This window comes from Pleurodeles waltl, chromosome 4_2, assembly GCF_031143425.1.
Source record: "Pleurodeles waltl isolate 20211129_DDA chromosome 4_2, aPleWal1.hap1.20221129, whole genome shotgun sequence".
NCBI classification, from domain to species: Eukaryota; Metazoa; Chordata; class Amphibia; order Caudata; family Salamandridae; genus Pleurodeles; species Pleurodeles waltl.
In genome coordinates, this window is record NC_090443.1 from 324,589,181 (window position 1) to 324,601,445 (window position 12,265).

The window sequence follows — 12,265 nt, forward strand, 5'->3', positions numbered from 1 at the left end:
GAGCATAACCACTGAGGTTCTGGATAGCAGAGCCTCAGTGAGACAGTTAGTCAAAACACAGGTAACACATTCAGGGCACACTTATGAGCACTGGGGCCCTGTCTGGCAGGGTCCCAGTGACACATACAACTAAAACAACATATATACAGTGAAATATGGGGGTAACATGCTAGGCAAGATGGTACTTTCCTACAGTATACAAAATACATATGTTTGACACATTGTCAATAACATGTAAGATCAACCACGCAGGCAGCTGTTTCTCTCACCTCCTACTATAGGCTGTGGCTTTGTCCTTTTGCCTGATATGGAGTACTTGCATTTCGGTGCACAAGGTACAATTTTCTCTACTTCCTCTTGCTCTTTCTGCTTACCACAACTCTCTCTGCCACCCCATGCTCTCTCCCTGTTTCACACAAAGGGCTGGCGTTAGCACTGATGGCACCTGGTGTAACCATTTTTGTTGGCATTCCCCCCCAACAATGACCTCTTTCTTCATGGATTCTATCACTACCACCTTCCAATGGTGCCAGTCATATCTCCTTAGCCCCTCTCTCACATTTGTTTATTTTATAGTGCTACTTATCCCAATGTAGAGTGTCAGAGCGCTGTACATCACAAACATATTATACAAAAACAATGAGTCATATGAGTGTGTAAATTAATGTATAGGAAATGACAACTTCAAGGTGTAGGAGTCACATGTCATCCATACTGGTAGGCATTATACGGTGAGAGTGCTGGAGAAACAGAGGAGCAGATTTACTATGATTTTATGCAATGTAGTAACCGAAGTTGCTGAGAGAGCATAGATAATAGCAGGATATCTGCTAAGATTTAGTGCTGTTGCTCGCTCCTCTGGTGCCTTAGGCGTCCTTGTGCCAACGCACACTCTTGCACCATAGTGTAAGAGCATATGCAAGATGTCAAGCATAAATTTTATACTTGAAGGGTACCCATTCAACACAAAAGTCTATGCTTTGACAAAATGTAATACTTTACCACTTTGTATTTGTGGTGTACAGTGTAGTACTCTTTCAAAGTTGGAAAGGTTTGGAGAAAATAAATATTTTCTCCAACTTTAAGCTTGCCTCAAGAAAGCGTGCTTTTTTATTCAAATCCCTATCTACCAAAGTTAGTAGATAAGGAATAGTGATAAATCAATGAGTCATTTGTAAAAGAGTCAGTACTGGATCCAAAGTTATGCTTACAGCTTACTGCTATTGAATGTTGGCATGCTGAATAAAAGGCTGCGTAGTCTTGATTCCACCTCATTTCTCTTTAATCCACCACCAGACACTCCGAGACCCTTTATCTTACACTTGCAGGTTCCTTTTCATCCCTCCTTTCTTTCTATGTCATTGTTTTCCCATCTTCTCTTCCTCCTTCCTCCCTCTGTTTTAGTTTTTCTCTCTCTTACTTTAGGTCAAAGTCTGATGAAAAAAAAAGTAAGTGCAGGTTCGAAAACAATTGAGCAATCACCAGCTCAAATTTTGCACTGGGTATGCCTCCTTGACGCAAAGTAGTGCATAATGCTACTTTGTGTATTTTAGGGCTACTTTTCAATTCAATTCAGGATTTGCTCTAGAAAGCAAACCACCTAACAGCACTTTGTACCAGGTTTGTGTCACTTTAAACGAGGGGCAACGCGTTAGTAAATCCTTCACATAAACTGAGGATTTGAAATGTAACACATTGCTTTGATGCCAGTTCACAGCTCAATGTCCTAAATTAGAAGGGTTATAAATTATGAACTCCAAGTAACAAAAGGAGCTCTGTGACAAAAGCAGTAACCCACTTAGCTGTCTACATAAAATACAAATCTGTTATCTGCATGTTAAAGAGTGTGCTTTGCAGGAACACATCCTCTGAGCTATTTTATCATGAATCAAAACTGTAAATAGACAAATCACAGACCTCTCCATTAAGTGCATTAACCACCGGAGTTATCATGCCATTGGTATTATCCCCTGAAAAATACCAGGCATGCACATATTTCTGCAGGCTGCTCTTATCTCGCCTCAGCCTACTGTCCATTAAGTGCATTAACCACCGGAGTTATCATGCCATTGGTATTATCCCCTGAAAAATACCAGGCATGCACATATTTCTGCAGGCTGCTCTTATCTCGCCTCAGCCTACTGTGGTGATGTTCAGTGTAGCAGCACCAGCCACACAGCCAAAAGTCAGCATTTACCTCCTCTTTCCCGGCTGCCCCCTTCACACACCGCCGCTCGTCTTGTGCTCTCATGGCCCTCCCCTTACAGCCCTGCCCCCTGTCTTCCCACTCCCCATGACTCCCTGACTACTACCACTACTCCTCGCTCATTGATTAATTTTGTCAAATTCTGGTATAAAAGCGTTGGTGAAACCAATATTTGCCAGCAGGCAACTATCTTGGAATTACATTTCATAATTATTTTTCATAGATGGCCGGCGGTACACGTGCATGCCTTGAGCACATACAGGCATCTTTTAATGCAAAAACATTCAAAGGTAGCTGCCCAAGAGTGTGTGTGCAGGTAATAGTGGTCATCTTTTAATAGCTTTTAGTATTCTTTCGGTAAACTATGCCCAAAAAAACAAGCATTTGCAAAGTCAATAGGTGTGACCAAAGGCAAGGCAAAATGCTTGTGTACCATCTCCTACACCAGGCATTGCAATGTGATACGTGGCTTAGTTACAGGTTTGGATTGAAAGGTAAGGAGGATAGTGAGACATCAGGGTTAGGATGACTCGCACCATTGACAGGATCCTTGTATTTGTAGTCTATAGAATCCTTTCCATTTTTAATGCCACCCTTTGGGATGCTGAACTTTGACTTGCTGTCCCATTTGCCAGCTTCTTCGTGCAAGGGGCTGGCCCAACAGATTCAGGTGGTGAAGGGAGTGACTCCTTCTAAGCAGAAATTGAAGGTTCTGAGAAATGGGATTCTCATTGCTTCCTTTCCTTCCAGGCAGAAGCCCATTCGATTGAATTTGCAGGCTTCCTGCCAGTAGACAGCTCCACCCCATGCATGCAGTTTCCTTTCCAAGGAAAATAAATATTGATTAATTGTATGTAATCTGCCATTTCGCTATTAATCAACATGGCTGACAAGACCACAAGGGACGTAGCCAGGGTAGATTTTCAATAAGCGCACTAGATAAATTTATATGTCTGTAGTAATTCTATAAATCTGGCATGGCTGAGGCTCTTGTGGACTAATGTTACACTCCAATGTGCAAGCGATCTGCCTGCTGTCTGATGAGCCCTCAATGCTTTCGCTGTTTTTTGCCTCAGTTTTGATCTCAGCAAGGATTCTCACCCGTTGTGCAAACCCCTTGCCAGGATACGATCAAGCTGTATGACTGGTAGAAGGAAGTACAAACCTAACTTTGCTGTCTTAAAATAGCACAGAAATAATTAAGAACCTACTTACGCCTTTAGAAGCCACTCATCAAATCACATTGGCATTTGCCACATAAACATGGTGGCTGCTAACTAACTACTTTAAAACTTTAATATAGTTAAGGATTCCGATAAAAGTCATGATTTTATACGAGTGTTTCAAACAATATTCCAAGAGTAGGTGTATGTTGGTTAACAATTTTATCTTGCATCCAGTCAATGGCTGTATGTCAAAATGTTGAAGTCTTTAATATTAATCTGCATTTATATCAACTCCAGGATATCGACCACAAGCTTATCGTCCACTTAAGCATATATAAGGAAGTGTAGATTTACTAATCTTAACTCCACATCAGTCGATATTCGTGCAGTCGATGTAAGTGAAGGTCACCACAAAAAACTCAATATTTTGGTAGAACACCCAGCATAGGCAAATATTTTGTTCAGTGGTTTTATGCTGGCTCACTTCCACTTTGGGATTCCACACAGGGGTAGGGAAGAGCTGGATTTACGGTGCACTTGCCATCTAAAGATCATTTTGCTTTCCAAGTATCACACAGCACTGGAGTGCACCCAAGACAGGACTGCCAGATCCTTGACTGATCACCAAAACCAATGAGATTCTTCTGCCTCATCAGTAGAATTGTGAGACCATTCTGCCCTTGGAAGCCTAGTGCCTAGGACCCTTGCCGAACAGTGCTTGGTACCTGCGGGACCCCAAGGGAACAAACATTCACAGTCACATCACCAGGCGTCTCCACTAGAGACCAGAAAAGTAATTCCAAGTCACCCTCCAAAATTGCCCCATGCACTGTGCATTACATATAGGATTAGTTACAAGTTGCCACCACTATTGTTGGCAATAGGCAGATGTGTACGTGTGATGTGTTTGCTGGAAAACTTAGACATTTAGGGGCATAGTCCCCCAAAAATATATCTGAAAATCCATATTTCACGATGAGTGCAACAGAGAGTAAATTCTCTCCTGAGGAGCATGACTTTGCTGGACACAATCTGCCTTCATCCCACAAGAGTGTCAGTACCCACATAAAAATTAGCCAACAATGACCATTATGTAGTTTTCTAAATAAGCTTTAGCAAAGCCAGTAGGTCTGTCTTGCATTCTAGGTCGTGCCTAAAACATTATGCTGCTGTGAAAAATCAAGAGCAAAACATGCCTGATGTATACAGTGCATTTATAAGATGACTAATTTAATGTGTGATGGCTCGGAATAATTTTGAGCTGTAAAATAGTTCCTCATTCATTACAATTCAAACATTCTGTAAGAGGTGGAATGAGAACAACCAATAGCATGATGTGAGAGAAAAGAACTACACTGGCAGAGCGCAATCTATTTATATATTAAAAGCGTAGGCCTGATTTAGAGTTTGGCCAAAGGGTTACTCTGTCACAAACATGATGGATATCCCGTTCGCTGTATTACAAGTGCCATAGGATACAACTGAATTGTTATACGCCAGACTGGATATCCGTCACGTTTGTTCACTGTACCTATACCTATTCACTGAATTCTAAATCAGGTCTTTAGTAACAATGGGTCATGCAGACAGCTGCGCTTACAGTTCGCATCTAAAAAGAAGTAAAAATTTGATTAGAGAAATGGCACTCTAAATTCTCTATAATAGTTTGAGCAATTTTAGTGGACACACATTTTAATGGACTCATATGATAATGTTGATATTGCCCTCATGCTAAATAATGTTCACAATTTAAATGCCAGATACGCTTATTTTCACTCATGAGTCAGCATGTTTGTTTAAAACATACACTTTTGCTACTTTATACTTGCCTTTGTGTGGAACTTTACAGTCACTATTTTTAGGCTAATTTGGCATTTTGCTTGTTTATTTTTTTTCTATTTTTGTATACCTCACACTTTGTCAGAAGGCTGACAGAGCACTGAACAACAGAGAGTTACAGGCAAAACAGTCAATAAAATAATTGTAAAACTTAAACTCAGCAAAGCTATCAAATGGAGAGTAAAAAATACCTTAGAGATTGTTTGGTTAAACCTTTGTCTGTGAACAGCTAGGTCTGGGTGCTGTGAAAGTTCGGTTACAATGACTTAAGTCTATCTTCTCTTCCACATCTATCCTGGTTCTTTGCAATATGGATCCTGAAGGCACTGTGGGCAGAGCTGATTTGAAAAAAAGGCTAACTTGTTTATTAAACTGAGGCTCATTCTACATTTCTATGAACAATAAATCGACGAGCTCAGTTGAATTTAGCCAATAGAAAGATTTCTCTTTGGAGAGACACTCACTCCAAGCCAATAGCCTTCTCTCTCTAAAATTTCAAACACAGTCAATCAATCAATCAGTTATATATAAAGCACAGAAAATCACCTGTGAGGGTCTCAAGGAGCTGGAGTTGCTAGCTGCCGTGTGGCAAACTGTTCATTCGAACAGTCAGGTCTTGAGTCCTCTCCTGAATTGCTGGAGCGATGAAGCGGTGTTGAGGTGCAGGGTAAGGTTGTTCCAAGCTTTGCCACCAGGTGTGAGAAAGACTATCCTCCGCTGTTGGCTCAGAAGGCCTGAGGGTGTCTGTGAGGAAGAGGGAGGCAGATCACAGATGTTTGGTTGGTTGTTGGAAGGTCATACGTTTGTTGATGTATTTTGGTCCTTCGTTGTGCAGGGCTAGTAAGTGAAACCTATGAGAAGGAGAGTAATAAAAGCAGACATCATAAGAGGAACAAGGTTGTATATCACAATATTGAAGTACAAAATACAGTCCTATAAAAATATTAACTTCAAAATATTGAGTATGCTACATCTTCAAGGTAAGCATATTTCTGTTTGTATGGATTTACTACTGAACTCCACCTCTATGTACCTTGACCATACGTGTGTGGGAGTATCTATATGTATATGTGTATGTGAGTGTGTACATAGATAGATAGATAGATAGATAGATAGATAGATAGATAGATAGATAGATAGATAGATAGATAGATACACACATATATATATCATATATGTGTGTGTGTATATATATATATATATATATATTTGATTTGGTGATTGCAGGTTGGGCCAACCAGCGCTCTTATGAGGGGATTAGCCACTATTATTTTTGTTCATCAGACTTTCACCCAGACCAAGAGAAAAAAGACACAGGGGGAAAGAAGGAGGAAGAGGAAGACAGACAAACAAAGCAGGGAGTATCTAGTGGTGGATGAAAAAGCATGAGGTGGAATCAAGACTAGGATTTTGGTACTAGGCAGCATTGACTTTAAACATCACATTACTGGTGATGTTTTGTACATCATTGGTGGGAAAAAGGCTACGTTGTGCTACGTAAAGCCTTTAGTCAGAACACAAAATTAGCATTGTTTAGCTTCATGTTTACACTCAAGGTAGACACTCCAGCACAAATTCCTGTGTGAAAACAGCTGCAGAAAGGCAAACCACTCAGCATGTGTGCTTTCACATAAAGCAAATGTTACACATAGATCCCATACCCAAAATACCCCTTGTCCCCTCCTTGCAGCTGGCTTGACTTGGTGTTAGCATTGAAATGAGGTGTCAGCCTTTCACGGTGCAAAGCAGTTTTGAAGCTACACAAAGGTCAAATTTCGGAGCTAAGAAACATCAAAAGTTGATAGACAATTGAAAAGTTAGGTGCATATAATTCATTGGAAACTTCAAATCGTGTATACTACCTGTTTATTGTTTCCTTATCAGAGGCGAGGTGTGACATCTCTAGTCACATATAATAAAGAGATTATGTAGCTGCTCAACTGTAATAAGTGTATTACATTTGAGTTCTGAGATAACAATACCCTCTGCCAGAGCCAGATCCTGTGTGAAAGGCAAGTCGCTAGCACAATTACAGCCACGGTTAAACAAGAAAACCTGAAGCTGGCTTTTCTTTCTTCTGATATGTTTTTCTGAAAAGAAAATCTGATTAGTAGAGCTGAGATATTTATGGAAGTATCTTTATAGTTTGCATTCTTTAGGTAATTATAGCAAAGATAGAATCAGGCCACATTCTATCAGGCCACATTTTTCTATACATTCTGAGCTGCAGCTTTTTTAAAAATCTGACTTACAAACCTACTGATTTTAATACGTTTTTGCGATAGTAACTAAATGCTTTTTGCTGTGTATAATTTTGCACTATAGATTCCACTTTTATTTTCCATGTCTGTAAACTTTCCATCTCTTTTATATGAAAGAGCAAAACACTAATAATTTAAACAGTTTGTGGGAATGGTAATGTGTGACAATGTATTATAGGGACTAAAGTATCCCGTGCCATGCATTACAAGGAGATTGCAAGTAGGGTAGGGTGGAACTCTCAGAGTTTCTCTCCGTGGGATTCCGTTGAGTTACCTAAAAACTCCATGAGATTTCACGGAGTTCTGCAAGTTTTGGAATTCGGTACATTGTGCTGCTTGTGCTGATTTTTAGTGCCAGGAGCTTGTCCCACGCTGTACAATCAGTGTGACCGACACCACACAGCGTGTCGGAGGGCTCTACTGCTTTCTGCTGCACAAGTAGATTTTCTACTCAAGTGACAGATTTTTCAATGCGAGCGGTATCGACCTTCTGCAACCACCTGTGATGAGAAATCTTGCTGAAAGGTGGTTTAGTTCTTGATTTTCTCGCTCGCGCTTGCCAACTTAACGTTGGTGATCCGCGTGCGAGAGAAAACTCCACCACGTGACTGTTGGAAGAGTTTTTTTGGAACTGTACGGTCCAATCAGAGTGGGCAAAACTCTGCAAACTCCTCCAGAGGATTGGAGTTTACCACCCACACATAATCACAAGTCACCGCGGAGTTCCATGACCTTGTAAAGCAACTAGGCCTTTTTTCTTTACATGGCTAAGGAATTCTCCGCGACTTTTTGCTAAATAATTCTTCAGTGACTCGCAATATCCTTATAATGTACGACATCCATTGCTTTAGCCCATAACTAGACTTCATCTTATGAAAGCCAGTAATAATTTATCTGGCCATAAAGCCCACTCCAGCCAATAGGGGATGCATGGTTTCCAATCATAGAAGCAGAGCCACTGGAATTATGCGATTGTAGCGTTTATTGCATACTTATAGATTTGTTGCATTTGCCACGTAATTCATCATCTGCTGCATAATCTGTGGATTTAAACAGAAAAAAAATGTTTCCAGCTCAAACCGTTTAAAAGTTACTAAAAAAGCAGCAACCAGTGTTGCTGCACAGTGGAAGGCCCTTGCAAAGGTTGATTGATCACCTTTCTGCTGCTTATTGCTATGTTTGCCTATTAAATTGGCACAACTGAAGTCCAACCAATACCTAAACAGTGTTAACAAATGTAAACATGATAAAATAGTGGAGTAATATTTTCAGAATATGTGCCACCTTACCCTGCATAATTTGCCTTTCTTGCCTTATAATTACACAAGCCTGCCACATAATTTGCCCCCCGCCGCATAATACCAGTGGTGCTGCATAAAAGTGACAAAGCAACGGCGTAACGAAACTTGAGTGGGGCCCTTGCACAGTACAGGCAAAGCACCCCCTCTGGACTCACGCAGGAGCTCTCAGGCCACAGTACTGTGTTGTGCTGCGGGGATCCCCCAACACCACGGGGGCTGCTGGTGCCAATGAGACAGGGTGAGTGTCAATTTTTAAGCTGTTCCCATGTTTCTCTTGCAGGGACACCAACGTTTGCCCACCCTGATGGCTTCAAGGTAGCATTCTCTGTCCGCACCAACTACATGTACGCCCGCATGAAGAAGACTTTGCCTGAGATGTACGCTTTCACCTTCTGCCTGTGGCTCAAGTCCAAGGGGTCGTCTGGGGCAGGCACCCCCTTCTCCTATTCTGTCCCTGGCCAGCCCAACGAGATTGTGCTCATCGAATGGGGCCCCAACCCCATGGAGCTGATCATCAACGACAAGGTGGGTGAGCCCAGGGGGTGTAGTTCTCAGTGGTGAAGTGGCAATGGGCCAGGGTGCGGGGCAAATGGCTATCCTTTACCTCACAACCAAGGGCCAGTTTTCCATTCTTTCGCCTGGGCACATTGTATTTTTTCTATGCCACTTGGGAGGCCTGCAGCATCAGTGATGTTTTAAAAAAACAAGGAAACCCAATAACCTACAGAGAACAGGGTAGATGTTCCAAAAGAACCATGTACCATATGGGGGGATAACATTCAAAAGTTATTGCTGGCAGAATTACGTTTCACTAGGGGCCCATGTGTGGAATAGTAGCCTTACGTACCTAATACATTCATCTATTCATTCAATGGTAATGTGCTCTAAAGCACCTGCATTTTTACCCATATATGAAACCATCAAGTGATATCAGGTATGGGAGAAGATTGTGAACTGGGAGTGCACACAGAGCAGTGACAAGTAATTCATACTGAGGCAATAAACAAACGTGAACAACGGGGCAATAGTTTGAACACCTTCAGGGAACCGACTGATATAGCAGTACTTCCATTTTAGGGCGGATGCAAATTATTTTTTTAGAGTTAGTGTTTTTTATATTTATTGATGTTTCTACCTCGTCCCATTAATTGGACGAGGTCATTATCAGACCAAGATGGTTAGACAAGTCGTCCATGGAAATCTGCCACCATCAGTTGCAATCCGTTGGACTGGTCTGGAAAAAATCTATCTGCTAAATAGTACATTCCTCTTCAAATGTATAATTTACCTAGTACTGCCAATGCTGGCAAATAGGAAGTGTGAGCTTCATGAAGAAGTGTTTATTTGTTTCACGACCAGTGCACGTTTTTCAACTGATAATGGAATGACCTTTCAGACTTCTGTTCCACTCATGTAATTGCAACAGCAGTAGCTGTGAATCACTTCTCTCATATGGAATATTGCTGGACAGGGTTGGACTGTCCTGTTGGGCTACCAGGCAGTGACCAACAGGCTGGTCTAACAGGTCAGTGTGTGAGCCAGTTTTTTGGTTTGTGTGGCCTGGTTTATGATCTTTTACTGTTGATTTCCCCGATATTAAAACGAATACTGCCTGCAGCAAGCTCAGATCCATACAGATTTGCATACCTTATAAAACACCTGTACAGCGTGTCTTTACAAGTTCAAAACTGGCACGATTTTCAAATATGGGCCACTTTATTGGCCTGCTGATTCGCTAATTGGGCCAGTTTTATTTTAGTGCCTGGGCCTATTTTCTATCCCAGTCCAACACAGTTGTTGGAGAGTGTGAAGGTCCGGTGGTGGAAGAGCACAGGGAGTGTGAAAGTCCTGTGGTAGAACAGCATGGAGAGTGTGAAGGTCCAGTGGTCGAAGAGCATGGGGAGTGTAGAGGCCCAGTGGTAGGAGAGCATGGGGAGTGTGAAAGTCCAATGGTGGAAGAGCATTGATGGTAGAAAAGCACGGGGAGTGTGAAGGTCAAGTGGTGAAAGAGCATGGGGAGTGTAAAGGTCCAGTGATAGAAGAGCATGGGGAGTGTGAAGATCCAGTGGTAAAAGATCATGGGGATTGTGAAGGTCCAGTGGTCGAAGAGCATAGGGAGTGTGAAGGTCCCCTGGTCGAAGAACACAGGGAGTGTGAAGGTCCAGTGGTAGAAGACCACAGGGAGTGTAAAGGTCCGGTGGTAGAAGAGCGTTTAGAGTGTGAAGGTCCAGAGGTAGAAGAGCACGGGGAGTGCGAAGGTCCAATGGTAGAAGAACACAGGGAGTGTGAAGGTATGGTGATAGAAGAGCACGGGGAGTGTGAAGGTCCAATGGTAGAACAGCATGGACAGTGTGAAGGCCCAATGGTAGAAGAGCATGGGAGTGTGAAAGTCCAGTGGTAGAAGAGCATGGGGAGTGTGAAGGTCCAGTGGTAGAAGAGCATGGGGAGTGTGAAGGTCCGGTGGGAGAAGAGCCCGGAGAGTGTGAAGGCCCATTGGTAGAAGAGAATGGGGAGTGAAAAGGTCCAGTGGAGAAGAGCAATGGTAGAAGAGCAAGGGGAGTGTGAAGGTCCAGTGGTAGAAGAGCATGGGATATGTGTGTGAAGGTCCAGTGGTAGAAGAGCATGTGGAGTGTGAGGGTCCAGTGGTAGAATTATATGCGAAGTGTAGAGGCCCAATGGTTAAAAACCATTGAGAGTGTGAAGGTCCAGTGGTAGAAGAGCATGGGGAGTTTGAAGGTCCAGTGGTAGAAGAGCACGAGGAGTGTGAAGGTCCAGTAGTAGAAGAGCATGGGGAGTGTGAAGGTTCGGTGGTAGAAGAGCACTGGGAGTGTAAAGTTCCAGTGGTAGAAAAGCATAGAGAGTGTGAAAATCTCGTGGTGGAAAAGCATAGGGAGTGTGAAGGTCCAGTGGTAGAAGAGCACTGGGAGTGTGGTGGCCTGGCAGTAGAAGAGCTTGGGTAGTGTGAAGGTCCAGTGGTAGAAGAGCACGGGCAGTGTGAAGGATCAGTGGTAGAAGTGGATGGGAAGTATGAAGGTCCGGTGGTAGAAGAGCACAGGGAGTGTGAAGGTCCAGTGGTAAAAGAGCACGGGGAGCGTGAAGGTCCAGTGGTAGAAGAGCAGGGGGAGTGTGAAGGTCCAGTGGTAGAAGAGGATGGGGAGTGTAGAGGCTCAGTGTTAGAAGAGCATAGAAAGTGTGAATGTCCAGTGGTACCAGCATGGGGAGTGTGAAGGTCCAGTGGTCGAAGAGCATGGATAGTGGGTAGGTCCAGCGGTAGAGGAACATAGGGAGTGTGAAGCTACAGTGGCTGAAGAGCATGGGGAGCGTGAAGGTCCAGTGGTAGAAGAGCATCAGTGGTAGAAAAGCACGGGAGTGTGAAGGTCCAGTTGTAGAAGAGCATGGAGAGTGTGAGGGTCTGGTGGTCCTAAAGCATGTGGAGTGTGAAGGCCCAGTGGTAGAAGATCATGGAGAGTGTGAAGGTCCAGTGGTAGACGA

At 42.9% G+C, this 12,265-nt stretch overlaps 1 protein-coding gene across 1 annotated transcript in view; it reads left to right on the forward strand.

Annotated features, from left to right (window-relative positions):
* Nucleotides 1-12,265, forward strand: part of NPTXR (neuronal pentraxin receptor) — a 57,088-nt gene that overhangs the window by 25,806 nt on the left and 19,017 nt on the right. Inside the window, exon 3 of the mRNA XM_069231303.1 lies at nucleotides 9,054-9,298. Within this exon, the coding sequence (XP_069087404.1) occupies nucleotides 9,054-9,298 (245 nt within the window). The remainder of the gene's footprint in view (nucleotides 1-9,053; nucleotides 9,299-12,265) is intronic.